The following is a 14,900-nucleotide window of genomic DNA, read 5'->3' on the forward strand; positions in this document are numbered from 1 at the left end:
AATACTAATTATTATGGTAATAATTAAATCATTTAGTGAGATTTCTGGATACAAAATAAAAAAAACAAGTCTTCTATTCTCTTAATGAACGCAAATGAAAGAATCAACCCATCTTCAGACGTCTTGCAGTTTAAAATAGTTAACGATTTTAAATATTTAGGGGTACACATCTCTTCAGATCTTGATCAGGTTGTTGCAACCAACTACAAACAAATATTGAATGAAGTAGATAATTCATTTGAAAGATTGAGGCCAATACCAATATCTTTGATTGGAAGAATAAATATAGTAAAAAATTAATATATTGCCAAATATACTCTATATATTTCAAAAGTTGCTCTTCCACCTCCTCCTGAATTCTTTTCACAAATAAAGAATATGATGTTACGTTTCCTATGGAACAAGAGAAAGTCCTGACTCCGTCTGTCTCTACTGTATCTCCCTTATGACCGAGGAGGCTTGAAGTGCCCGAATTTTCACTTGTATTATTATGCTGTGCATTTGAGGTCTATGATGTTCTATTATAGTAATCACTCTCCACATTGGATAGAAATGGAGACTCAGAATTTAAATTTAACTCTCCCTTCATATTTGTAATCAAATTCGATATTAAAACTTCTGAAATAAACTAAAAATCAATTTCTTAAAAATATAAGAGTATGGAGAGATGTAAAAAGAATTTTAAATGAACCAAACTGTCTGTCTTTGTTCAACCCGGTGTGGGGAAACCAGTTTTTTGTACCTGGAAGAACTGATCCAACATTTAAAGTATGGAAAGACAAAGGACTCCAAATCATTCAGAATTTTTATGTAGCAGATTCTGACATACTAATGAGTTTTCAGGATCTACAACATAAATTTATGGATAAGACACATTTCTTTAAATATCTTCAACTCAGAAACTTCATACGAACAAATCAAAATGAGTTGACAAAGCCTGCCATGTCAACTTTAGAAAGAATGTTAACAAAGGACAGTTTGAAGAAAGGTATAACAGAATGTTATCACTCAATGATGTTACACATTTCAGAAGGATCTCATGATAGACTTAGGGCTTGGAAAGAAGACTTGTTGACAGAGCTATCTTAGGAAGATTGGCAGACAGCATGTAAATTGGCCCACACCAGCTCTATTAATACAGCTTTTAAAATGATTAAATTTTTATGGTTAATGCAAATTTACATAACACCAGTGGACCTTATTAGGTATAACAGGGAGATACCTGATGTATGTCCAAAATGCACAGAGGAACTCTGGTTCACTGTATGTGGCATTGCAGGGAAATTATACGGTTTTGGAAAGAGGTAAAAGATGTCATTGAAAAAATAATTTCCAAACAAATCATTTTTGAGCCAAGGTTGTTTGTGTTTGGACTGTACCCTGAAAAACACACTTATACAAAAACTGAACAAGTGTTTATAAACCTAAGTTTGCTTAATGCGAAGAGGTGTATATCAATGTTTTGGAAAAAGCCTCACAGACCGACTATAAACCCATGGCTGCAGCAGATGTTATCTGTCCTCCCTCTGGAAAAAAATTACATATATATTAAAGGGCAAACAGGACCTGTTTGAGTCTATCTGGAACTCCTTCATTAAGTATGTCAAGAACTTGAATATCTCAGAAGAAGGTGCAAGTGATTGAAGAACATGTGAACTGCAGTTTCCAAAGAATTTATTTATGGACATATACTGTTAAACTTTTTATTATTTTTTATTTTGACTTGAACAAGTAACACTACTACTGCTGTTGTCATATTTTGTAGATTGTTCAAGATGTTTGTTTAAACTGCCAAAATTTTAATAAATATATTTGGGGGGGGGGGGGGGAATACATTAAGCAGAAAATGAGAGAAAAACTAAAGATGAAAAATGATATACCGTCCTTGCAGAGTTAGATTTAAAATAGTCATTCAACCAAAATCATTTTTGTAAATAATAATGTACAAAGAAATTAAGTTATGAGTTTGCGGGGGCGGTAAACTTTAAGAAACAGCACATGCAATAAGGAGGGAGGGAGGGCATAGTCAGCAAAGTGAATTTGTGGTACAGTGTGAGGGACAACCTGAAAAGATGTACCAAGATGAATCAGTAAAAAGATTTAAAAATTAACTGCAGTATAGGTTAAATACTAAGGGAATCTGCATACTGTTGAGTGAGGTAGCTGTACTGCACATTACAGTTTTAATTGGATATCTACACAATCCAATGTATAATTGTCTAAATATTGATAGTTTTACCAGACAGATCGGCATACATGTATATTTAGACACTTTATAGATACAAATGAGTAGGTTGTATGATAAGGACATATACTAGGTACATTTCTAGAGTAAGATTGATAACTATGGATTATAGAAATACAGTGGACGTTTTATACATAATATAGACTACATATTATTGATTTATGCAGGATGAGTTCAAGACATGTTGGATTTAAGCATCCACTTCCTCTTACTCCTTTTTGAACTAAGAATGGAATAATTTAATTTGTTATACTTGAATAAACTTAGTTATGAGGCTTGACTGACAAAGTGGTTCATTGTATGGTTTAAATAATCAATGGAAAAGCCTTTACTTGTATTTATTAAATCTAGCAATTCTCAAATTGATGAAACCTGTTTACATGTCTGCACTGATGTTTTTCACAATTTATCTTTGGTGTGCTCCAAGTCTTTGAGGTTGAAAGGCATCCCTGTTTTTTTTAACAATAGCGGGCGTGCTCTACAGTGACTGTAAGACTCCTCGGACCTGGAGTATAACTGTATCCCATAGCCTTGGTAACTGCTGTTTACATCCCAACAGATGCTAAAGCTAGCTCAGCTGTTGGATTTCTAACAGCAGTGCAAGCGCCCTGATGCTGTACATATAGCAGGGGAAGGCAGTGCACCCCAAAGTACACCAGCATGACCATGCGGCACAATGTTTAACGCACAATCTGTGGAGCTAAATTGGGGCCATAAAGTTTGTTCAAAAGAAAAAAAAAAGTAACCTGATGTACAAAAATTAACGTTGTGTGTCATTAACTGTATAAATAATCCTCTGTTTTGCAAAAGTTAGGGAGTTTGTCTCTGTCGTTTTGACACTAAGCCCGCATTGCTTGCTGGCGGTGGTCAGAGGGTCTGATGGCGCCTCACTTCTGTCAGTCTGCCCCAGAGAGCTATGGCTTCTAACAGAGCTCACCACTCTGTGTGGTGAGCTTTGACTGACTATAGTCTAAAGCTCTTTGTGGACGTCAGACTTGATAAGCAACTTGATAAGTGATATGCAAGTACAAGTGCAAGCCCTTTACATCAGTCTAAGTGCCTTTCCTCAGCTTGTCAGCACAGGGAAGCGTGAAGTGCTCTATAATTTCCTGGTAGATGGCTCCATTGACTGTGGACTTCAGAAAACCCAGTGGACCAACACCAGCAGATGACATGGCTCCCCAAACCATCAATGACTGTGGAAACTTCACTCTGGACTTCAAGCAATGTGGATTCTGAGCCTCTCCACTCTTCCTGCAGGCTCTTCATTTCCAAATTAAATGCAAACTTTACTTTCATCTGAAAAGAGGACTTTGAACCACTGAGCAAGAGTCCAGTCTCTGGTTCAGGAGTGGCTTGACAAGGAGTGTGACATTTGTAACCCAACTCCAGCCTCAGTCCACTCCTTATGAAGCTCCCCAAATCCTTGAATAGATATCGTTTGACAGTCCTTTCAAGATGTGGTTCTCCCTGTTACTGTTACATCTTTTCCTACCACACTTCTTCCTTCCACGCAGTTTTCTGTTAATATGCTTGGATGCAGAACTCCGTGAACATGAACAACCAGCTTCTTCAGCAATTACCCTTTGAAGGGTGTTGATGACTGTCTTCTGGACGTCTGTCCAGTCAGCAGTCTTCCCCATGATTGGGTCGCCTACTGACCCAAAGTGAGAAATTGTTTAAAGGTCCAAAAAACCTTTGTTTCCTGGATACCTGTACCCAGCTTTTTCCACCACCTGGGACAAAAACAGGAGCTGGGAGATAGACTGGTATATGGAAAACACCTCAGCATTGAGGTTTGCCTTTTTCAGAAGAGGTTTGATGATGACGGTTTTAAGTGAGGATGGTACCTGGCCAGACTGTAAGGAATGGTTGATTATTTCTATGATGAGAGGGCTTGTGGCATAAATTTGATGAGAACAGTAGGAAGGGAGTCCAAGTCATAAATGGATAGCTGTTATTTTAGTGAAGCTTTCAACATCACTCTTTGCAACACCTTAAAAGCAGCTGGAAGTCACAGACTGTAGATAAATAGAAGACAACGGAGAAGCTGGAAAACTGTGACCAGATGGTTTTAATTTTGTTTTTGAAAAATGTGACAAAGTTATTGCACTGATGTTCTGATGAATCAATGGACTTGGCTTTGAGGTTTGAGAAGATCTTCAATTGTGGAGAAAAGTTGCCTGAATTCTGCTGGGCTGTTCTTGGTCATTTTAGAATAGTAGCTGGATTGTGCAATATCAAGGGATTTTGCCTAGGATTTCCGATGGTCTCTGTATGCCAGTTTATGAACTGAGAGGCCAAAAGACACGAGACGCAATTTGGGAGGTCAATAAATTCATACCTTGTTCATCTATAGAGGGGGTTTTCAGGAGAGTTAGGGAGGGCAGTTTAAATTTGTTCCAATAAATTACTGCCAGACCTCCACCATGGCCAGAGATGTGGGCCTTCTGGAGGTAGCTGTGAACAGATGGACAGGTTCTGTTGAGAGGGTGGGAAAAAAACATCAGTGTCTGCATTCACAGAGATTCTCAGTCTCTCAGAGAGCTCATATTTCAGCCTAAAAAATCCTACGTAGGAATCTAAGCATTCAGATAGCTGCTGGGAGCGGCTTTGAGGAAGGAGAGGACATAATTTTTTTTTTTATCTTAGTGAGGAGCTGTGGTTAACCGCATTGCTAAGTGTGACGCTATCTTTTAAGAGCTGTGATTGGTTGATAGTACAAGAAACAAACAAAAAGGCGCTCCTCGTGATCAAAGGACAGAAATTAACTGATTAGACTGGATTAAGAAATGTGTCTCATGTTGAAACTTTGCAAATAAATAACAGAATCAAAATGTTTGGACCTACCTATTTACATCCTCCTTATCATTTTGATTTATTGTTATGTTTTGTTCGCTAAACTGGTCACTTTCTACTTCATCTATTTGATATTTATGTATACTCACCTGTCAGCATTTTACTGGGATTTCCTGCTTGTATAAAGTGATTGGATTTAGCAAAATAACCGACATAAAATAGTGAAAAAAAGGTGGAAAAAAGCGAACCAGAGAGGAGATGACATCACACAAGCAAACTTCATATGGCCATTTAGGCTACTGACATTATTATGGACAATACATAATATACTTTCTCCCCTCTTTTATCTTGTCTAGAGTAGTTATATATACATTTGTCTGAGATTTCTTCCAATTCTTCTAAAATGTTCATTATTAAGATATTTTTTCTGCATATAATATAAAAAAAATCCTTATTTTTGTACATTTCTCCACTTAATTAGAATTAACAATTAATTTCCTTCTATGAGGATGATAAAGTTGATCTTATCTACATGTTAATAATTGTACGATTGTTAAAGAAGTTTATGTGATCAGTTTAGGTGGTGGATCAGCCAATCAGCTCTCTCTGTTTCCACCATCTTCCCAGCTTCAGACACTCTGGCTCACTAAAAGTCCTCACTACTCCAAACATTTCTTTTCACTTTAGGATCATTCTTAAAGCCTACGATGCTTTGTGAATAACTTGTATCTTATGCTGGTGAAGATTCTCAGTGATCCAGGTCATGGTCATTCCAAAAAAATTTAAAACGAAGCAACTGGACTTGTTTTCCGTAGTTGAAGACCTTTCGCTTCCTCTCCAGGAAGATTTCTCAATTCAAAAAGTCTGGAGTAATGTGGAGTAGCAAGCTTTATACTACTGCCAAACAAGGGCCTTGTAATGGCTTAGATAAAATGCAAATTCAACCTGGTTGAAGGTTGAATTTGCATGAAACCAGCTGACAAAGGTGGTAGCTAAAAGCTAACCATTAGACGTAAATCAGTAATGGTGATCAAAAGAGCTGAGAAAAACAGTGTAGGACAGTCTTCTGTTGATAGAAAAAACTGTTGTCGATAAAAGCTATTTTACAAAACTTAAAGAAACAGAGAAGTGGGGAACACTCCACACTAACGTTGTCTCTCTTCCTGCAGGAGGCAGGAAAGGAGGTTATAGATCTCTGCAGCTCCTCCAGAGTTACCATGGACAGCTTGGCCTCTTGGATTTTTGCTCTCCTCACCAAGCCTGTCAGTTCAGGCTGACAATCATGTCTTTGTAGGTTGGCAGTTGCTTCATACTCCTTCTATGTGCAGATGATGGATTGAACAGAGTTCCGAGATTTTATAGCAAACCAACCAATTGAAGTGGGCCTTATTAAGATAAATTATGAAAGCCCATCAAGAAGATTTGAATCAGTTACTCACAGCCACCGGTGGGCTGGGGTTGAAATTCAGCCTGGGAGTCTGGTTTAGATATGCCTTTTATCCAGTTACACACCAGATGCAAGTGGAACCAGAATTTTGACATGAATACTTTATTTGCAGCATAAAAACTTTGTTTTTCAACGATTAAGGAAGAAATCTAAAGCTGAATCCTGATATACAAGCTAGAACTGGAATGTATCATTTTCAGACTGTTTTATGTCATAAAGACTTGGTTTGGACTTCAATATTAACGTTTCAAGAGGTTTAATATAATTAATTGCAAAGACCTACTGCTAGTCCAGCCCTGCACCTGTACCTACTACAGTTTTTTTTTTCCAGCTCTTTCTCGTCCACCTCTTCTAGCCGGAGTGACCAAAAATAAATTTCACCACAGGAACACTTGGTAGCAATAAATAATCTTTGAATCTATCACCACTACCTCCTCCTTCTTCTGTCCCTCCTCCTCTTTATTCCTCCTCGTCCTCACTCTTATGACAGGCATTTTTCTTTCCCTCTGTATCAACTCCATGAACACAACCGACAGCTACCAATGATAACAGGAACAATGGTGGACATTATGATATTCAGTTTTGGAAGACAAATACAATATAAAAAACAACATAAGGAAAGCGCTAAACACACAAACACAATTAGTGAGGTGATTTGTATTTAACAAACTACCTCTCATCTTCTCCACATGCCGTGTCAACCTCTCAACTAGCAGAGGATCACTTATTTTGCAGATGGGATCGTCAGATTGAGCTTGACCTTTAACACAATCAACCCTGAAATCCTCTACCAGAAGCTCACAGTGCCATCCTCCAGTTGTTAATGGCCGACCGCCAGCAGCAGGTGATGCTGGGGAGTATCTTCCCCTGCCATTCAACACCAACGACCCCAGGAGTGTGTCCATTGATCCGCCAAGAATCTCCTGGAGCTAAATCTGCTAAAGGCTGTGAAGATGACAGTGGACTTCAGTGGGGACACACACACACACACACACACACACACTCTGCCCTCTGTTCACTCTGTATCCTCACTCCCCAGGCTGTGTCTTTGATGAATACCTTACAGTCAGGGTAGCCAGCTATTCTGCCGTGAAAAAAAAAAACTCTCTTGTATACTCCTCCACCTTTTTTCCTTCAGTAATGTATTTTCTGTTATAGATTGTAGTTTATTTTTCACACTGCAAGCATTGGAATGCAAAGTCAAATTCCTTGTTTGTATCCACAAACTTGTCGAATAAAGTGGATTTTAAATCAGATTTTTCTGGTGCTTATTGGTGGATGGGAAACCAGTTTACAGGTCAGTTTACTGCCAGCTACTGGACAGGAGTGTGAAACAAGAAGTTGGTTGAAAAATGTTTTCTGTTTATCAAGCCAGTAGCCTACTTTTCAACAATGTTGTCAATTAACCTGATATCAGTGGCAGAAATGATAAAGTAAGACAATGAGATTTTTAGTTGATTCATGTCTTCCTAAAGGATATTCCTGCCCTCTTTAAATGCATTAAATTCTAATATTACCTGTTTTACAAATTCTCATTGATGACCACAAGCACAGTATCCCCTATTATACTGCAAAAAGAATTAACCTAGTGTGTGTCCTATCCTGAAATACCTAAATGTAATTTATTCATCTGTATTGTCAACGATTTTTTAAGAGTTTTATGCATGTGTTTTTTTCAGTGTTTAAATGTCTTCCTGTATCATAAAAATTCCTTTTCTCTTGTCATATCATGTAACTATAACTGATTATTTTCTGATTTTCTAAACCCTACATGTGCATCAATAATTGGTGAGAGATTAGAGATTGTTTTGTCTGTTTGTCAAATTTTTCATTTCCTTCCATTAAAACATATGGTGGAATGGTAACAAAACTTTATACTCGGTATCCTGTAATCTGTCCATAGTAAATGGACTGAATTTATGTGGCGCTTTTATAGAAAGCACTACAGATCACTCAAAGCACACCAGAGCCACATTCACCCAATCGCACTCACTAGTACACACGCTTTCATATACCTATTTGCAAATCGGAAGGCAACATGAGGTTAGGTGCCTTCCCTAGGAGCACATTGGCATGTGGAAGAGGGAAGATGGGATCAAACCCACAACCTTCCAATTTCAAGACAACTACCCACCGAGCCACAGTCATCCGTATTAAATACATATATATTCTACTTTATGAACGAATACTAGTCAATGATGATAAACTATCTGATCCAGCCCATTGAAGGCTTATGGTTAAAGCTAAAAGCGCCAATGTTCAACTGACCACCTGTCTATTATCATTTTTTAATCATCCTCAGCATCTTTGAACCCACCTTTGAATATAATTTTTTTCTGAATAGTGATGATCTAAATGATGTTAAGCTATAAACCAGGAATCGTGATGTCGTATTCCTAAGTTTCTTTTGAATGTAAATGGTAACTGAGGGCAAACTGAAAATCCACACCCTCAGACGTTGTCAGGGGAACTTGGGTGAGCTGTTTCTTTAAAAAATCTAAACACCGCCCTGCTGGCTTGTGAATCACAAAGTCCCAACATGCTCCGCCTTTTTTCCGTCCATTTCCAAAACAGCCAATCGTTACCCGTGGAAGGCGGGATCATGATAGAACGACGGCGATTTCCTTCAATGAGAACAAGGCATTGTACGTTCAACGTATATAAGACATTTCTGCCGTTTTTTTCTTTCTTTGGAATAATGTCGGCTGACTATGATATCAGGTTAGTAAAACTGTGAACAATTGCTTTAGGAACGGATTGTTTCGAAGTTTGTTAACATCGGATTTGTAGAAATGCTACTATATGCTACTCCGGCCGTTTTAGGACGTTTACCGAAGCAACGCGTACCGATTAGCCGCCTAGGCCTGAATTTGCCTCGTTCTCCTTAATTCAGTAGATCACCGAAAAAACACGCCGCGGGGAAGTTTCAGGCGTCGAGTTTGGTGTTGGGGGAGTTCTACTAAAGGATACGTTTAATTTCGGGCCGCGATCAATTTGTGTGCGTGTGAACGGTTCTAAGCGTAGTTGTATTAAATGGCTGCCAGCGCCATGAGCAGCACGTGAGTGAGTTCCAGCTCTTGGTTCGGTCGCTTCATTGTCTGAACAGCCTCTACATGGAGGCGGAGGGGCCACTGGCCCTGCGAGCTCCCAACTTGATCGCAATTTGTCGTGTGTCGTGACAGGCTGGCGGGTTGGGGCAGTTTTCTGGTTCGCTGGGTGCACATGGTGTCTGACCGGTAGTGAACAATACCGGTAGCCATTGCCTCCTGGGACAACGGCTTTACAACCCGTCTCTTCCCACTTCGCCATTGTAGAAGTCGTTTCCTGTTGGCACAATATGTGAGCTGCCATTAAATGATTTTGCTGACGGCCTTTTCTTCAGTTAAGCTAAAGCTACCGAAGTGAGAGCTAACCTGGTTAGCAGGCCCGTCTACTATTAGCCAACCTCCCCGTTCTACTCGAGAATTTTATTTTTTTTGTCCTGTCGGGTTAAAACCGGCCCGTGATTAAATGCCGCCCTTCAGACAACGTTTTACAGTGGTATCTTAGAACAGTCTGTTCTGTGGGGCTTGTTCCGTCGACGCGCCTCCCTTTCTCAGCCCGACAGGAAAAACGACCATCTTGAATTGAGCAAGCAGTAAAAATGGCGGACTCACTCGGCCTCTGCTGTTAGGACTAGGCTCTTGTTCTCTTCACCGCGGGCCAAAAATACGTATTTGGGCTAAAATGTGTAACATTTTCTCGCTTAATTTACCTCTCATGACGGGTTAATATGTTTGCTGGTGTAGCATACAATATAACTGCCTCCGCATCACCGCAGTGACTTTTTTTTTTCTTCCTGTTCATTCGCAGGGATAATGGCCCAGAGGGCATGGAGCCAGATGGCATCATCGAGGTGAGTCTCCCTCCTCCACCTGGGCTCCATTAGTCCTGCTCAGTTTGTAGTTAGACTCTAAAAATGGTTTAGAAAGTATTTGTTCTACTTGTGAGTTGTAACACTGGTTTAAATTAATAGGCTAAGGTGAGCAAATGTATAACTTGAGGTTAAAGATGGTTACATCTCACATGTCGAACATTTGAAGTTAACATTTGTTTTCTTCCTCCTTCAGAGCAACTGGAACCAGATCGTGGACAGTTTCGATGAGATGAACCTGCGCGAAGCTCTCCTCAGGGGAATTTATGCCTATGGTTTTGAGAAGCCATCTGCTATTCAGCAAAGGGCTATTATGCCTTGTATCAAGGGTGAGTGTCTTGGCTCTATAATTCAGGGGGGGGGGGGGATTTTAAATCTTATGACTCCTGCTGATGTTAATTTAATGTTTCCGTTCTGCATTCAGGATATGATGTGATCGCTCAGGCCCAGTCTGGCACTGGGAAGACTGCCACTTTTGCCATTTCCATTCTCCAGCAGATTGATGTGGAGATGAAAGCCACTCAGGCTCTGGTTCTGGCTCCTACCCGGGAGCTGGCTCAGCAGGTAGGACCACATCTGTGACTGACATGGATCTGTTGATTGTAGTGTTTTTTTTTTATGTATGTTTGTTTTTTGAGATGTACAGGAGGGATAAAGTCCTCGGTAAAGTATAACACTATAAATGCAGCAAGAATGTGACTAATCAAATGGCTCAACCTCAAAATTCCAACATTGACCCAGAAGTCTGTAGACATGCGACCTAAATCAATGCTGGATTACTTGCCCATGCTACTGGACTCAGTATTGGCATTACCAGCTGGTGTTGACCTGCTGACCTCCTTAGTTAAGCAACAACGCCCTGAAATGCTGACTTAAAATAACCCTTCAGCTATGTTCCTTTTACTGGGGGTTGCCTGTATGTTTTGGTGTAATGCGGTGTTCCAAAGTGAAAATTGATTCTCACTTTGGTCAAAACATGACTGCTTGACTCTCTGCTCTTTCTGATGACTGTTTCTGTGTTTTGACTGTTTTAGATCCAGAAAGTGGTGCTGGCCCTGGGTGATTACATGGGAGCCAGTTGCTACGCTTGTATTGGAGGCACCAACATTCGCAGTGAGGTTCAGAAGCTGCAGGCGGAAGCTCCCCACATTGTGGTGGGAACCCCTGGCCGCGTCTTCGACATGCTGACACGCAAAAACCTCTGTAAGTTATTGACAGCTACAAACTTCCCCCGGTTCGACTTTTACTCTAAAAATCTGTAATTTGAGTTGTTGTATATTATGGGCAATCAATGTGAGGATGACTGATTACTTGTTGCAGTATGAGTACCTTAGCTGTCTTTCAAAAGTAGTAAATCTAGGTTTTAGAACTGGATCATGTGATTTTGTTGGGGTTGCATAGTGAAGGAACCAAGGACAAGACGAGGCTTCCCAGAGGAACATTGCACCCTAAAACTGTAATCGGCCTGCGTTTTTGCCAGTTGCCTCATCTTTTTTTTAAATGACTGACATGAAAACGCCTTCCACTGCTGTATAATGATGAAATCCATGCGTGTCAACTGACTCTGAGATCCCCTGGTGTGGAGAATCTCTGGTTGGCGTTCTGCTGGCCTGAGATGTCGCTACATCAGGGAACCAGAGGCATGATCATACATCATGGTTCTGATTACAGCTATCATCCTGCTGGCGGTTCTGATCAATGTCTTTTTGTACCTGTACAAGAGCTTAGAAAATACCGATTTAGTGTCTGTGGGAGGGCGGGTAATTTTAGAGCTAGAGTTGAGCCCAAAATTATTCAGATTTCAATAGATGTCTTTCTGGTAAAAGCCCTTTTCCCCAAGAAAAATGCTCATATAAAAGTGCAGGAGAATGAAGCTTGAGGGGAAAAATATATTCATCTGTTAATTAAAATTGGCTGTTTACATTTTTATATATTTTTTGCTCTTAATTGATGGCAAAAGTTGGCCCCACAGCAGTCCATACCAGTCTGGTAATTGTTGACCTGCCTCCTCCGTGTTTCTGCTGGTATTGTGACCATTTCTGTTTAAGCTCCATGTCTTCTAGATCAGAAAGTATCCCTGCCATCAACCTAATCTTTAGCTCCCTCCACAGATTCTATCGGATTCAGTTTGGGACTCTGGCTGGGCTGCCCCAAAGCAATAATATTCCAGTCAGAAGAAACTTGTTGGTAAAATAAGATTACTTTATATATAAAGTGTCAGGGGTATGAATATTTCTGGGCTTAACTGTAAATCTAGGTGTTTGGGAACTAAAGGGGAACTTGAATAGCTTGGGGTTGGAATATTCACTTAAATCCAGTGTCGATATTTGCTACTTACCCGTCCATAGGAAGGATTCTGCGTAAAGCTTTGACTTCAGCTCTTGTTCAGTCTGATTCCTAGTTTAGGTTTGGTCCAGTTGGTCCCTGAAGAGTATGTGTTGAGCTATTTATTGAAAATTAACAGCCAGCCTGCTATGATTGAATAGTTTGAAAGTCATTCATTGTTTTCCAAGTTGCTGATAAAACCTTTCATGTCTGGTACACTTTGCAGCCTCCAAAAACATCAAAATGTTTGTGCTTGATGAGGCCGATGAAATGCTGAGTCGAGGATTCAAGGACCAAATCTATGAGATCTTCCAGAAATTGTCAAGCAACATACAGGTAAATTGGTCTTTCCTAGGTTTAATGAAAGGAATCTTATGTCCTGCTGCTGTCAGGCTAATATCCAGATGCCTGTGGGGTATATCATGTAGAAGTCTGCAGATTACTGGTAGTTTTAACATACACTTGTTCCAGTTATTCAACAGTAACTGAGCTGAAAACAGCTCCAAAAGAGCAACAGTGGATTTCAGGTTCCCAGTGTTCCTCCCAGTTCTGAACTGTCTATAATCTGTGTGCAGGTTGTCCTGCTGTCAGCCACCATGCCTGCAGACGTTTTGGAGGTCACAAAGAAATTCATGCGAGAACCGATCCGGATCCTTGTAAAGAAGGAAGAGTTGACCCTTGAGGGTATCCGCCAGTTCTACATCAATGTGGAGAAAGAGGTGAAATATTAAGATTATTCAGCCTGATGATGGCTAATGCTGGATGATTCGCCATCATCTCATTGTGTAAACTGAAATCACCTGAAGTTCTTCCACCTTTTAAGTGATGCTAAATCCAAGTCATTCTAGCCTGAGGTCCATTTGGGTGCTGCTAATGCAGTTAAACTGACTAATGGCTCATTTAGGAGATCCACAAGAACTGAACTTGCCTGTTTGACTTGGTGTTGACAGGAGTGGAAGTTGGACACACTGTGCGACTTGTATGAAACCCTGACTATCACACAAGCTGTGATCTTCATCAACACCAGGAGGAAAGTGGATTGGCTCACGGAGAAGATGCATGCCCGAGACTTCACCGTTTCTGCTCTGGTAGGGCCGTCCTGTGATCCTGCTGAGCAGAACCGCCCATCCCTACGTGGTAAACGTGTCATAGGCGCCTTGTTCATTCTGGTTGTGACTTTGTTTTTCAGCATGGAGACATGGACCAGAAGGAGAGGGATCTGATCATGAGGGAGTTCCGTTCTGGTTCCAGTAGAGTCCTTATTACCACTGACCTGCTGGTATGTTTGGCTGCAGCCTGACTTTAGTTAACTGTTTGTTCTGCTTTAAGAACCCTGTGGTGTTTCAGCATTTGTTTGGAGATCCGTCTGGATACTCACAATGGCTTCAGTTCTGTAAATGGTCCAAGGTTCCCTCTCCTTCCATCTGCAGTGTTGGTCAAGGATTGAAAGTTCCTTGGTAGAGAGACTTGCCTGCCCTCCACTGTAGCTTAGCTCAAGTCTTTGTTTCACAACTAATTGGCAGGTTACATTCCCATCCATTGTCTAATTGGCTTTTTTCCTCTGAAACCAAGCTGTACAAGGCTGCATTATCTAACACTTGCTGTTTCCTCTTTCAGGCCAGAGGTATTGATGTTCAGCAGGTGTCCCTGGTCATCAACTATGACCTGCCAACCAACAGAGAAAACTACATCCACAGGTAATTCAAAGCTTCAGAGCAGAATCGACGTCATGACGATACTGGCCATATGTTAAAGCTACTTTTCCTTTTTGGTCAGGATTGGACGTGGGGGTCGCTTTGGCAGAAAAGGAGTAGCCATCAACATGGTGACTGAGGATGACAAACGAACCCTGAGAGATATTGAAACATTCTACAACACCACCGTTGAAGAGATGCCCATGAATGTGGCTGACCTCATCTAGCTTCTACATGCCCAAAATCCACCCCAACCCGCTTATTTTAGAAGTGAAGTCCTGTTTTTGCTATGTAATTGAAATTTTAAACTTCATTGAATTTCACTATGATCTGTATCCAAATATCAGAACGTTTTTGTTTTACTGAACTGTTCCATCTGTTCACCATAGTTGTCAGACCTTCATGCATCAACTGAACTCTTCTGCAGCTCAGACCTGCCTTCATCTGTAATACATTGATAAAAGCAATCTTGTTTCA

General features: G+C 40.4%; 1 protein-coding gene and 1 non-coding gene across 2 annotated transcripts; both read left to right on the top strand.

Moving 5' to 3' along the window:
* Positions 1–9,112: 9,112 nt before the first annotated feature.
* Positions 9,113–14,900, top strand: eif4a1a (eukaryotic translation initiation factor 4A1A). The gene is made up of 11 exons (XM_012851609.3): positions 9,113–9,212; positions 10,344–10,386; positions 10,601–10,733; positions 10,829–10,968; positions 11,439–11,607; positions 12,956–13,065; positions 13,305–13,448; positions 13,680–13,817; positions 13,919–14,008; positions 14,347–14,426; positions 14,506–14,900. Exons 1-11 carry the CDS (start codon positions 9,121–9,123, stop codon positions 14,648–14,650), a joined length of 1,284 nt encoding a protein of 427 aa, XP_012707063.2. The 5' UTR covers positions 9,113–9,120; the 3' UTR covers positions 14,651–14,900.
* Positions 11,935–12,073, top strand: LOC118565982. The gene has a single exon (XR_004932729.1). It is a non-coding gene; the product is annotated as a small nucleolar RNA SNORD10 (small nucleolar RNA).

The sequence above is a fragment of the Fundulus heteroclitus genome, chromosome 14 (assembly GCF_011125445.2).
Source record: "Fundulus heteroclitus isolate FHET01 chromosome 14, MU-UCD_Fhet_4.1, whole genome shotgun sequence".
Lineage (NCBI taxonomy): Eukaryota > Metazoa > Chordata > Actinopteri > Cyprinodontiformes > Fundulidae > Fundulus > Fundulus heteroclitus.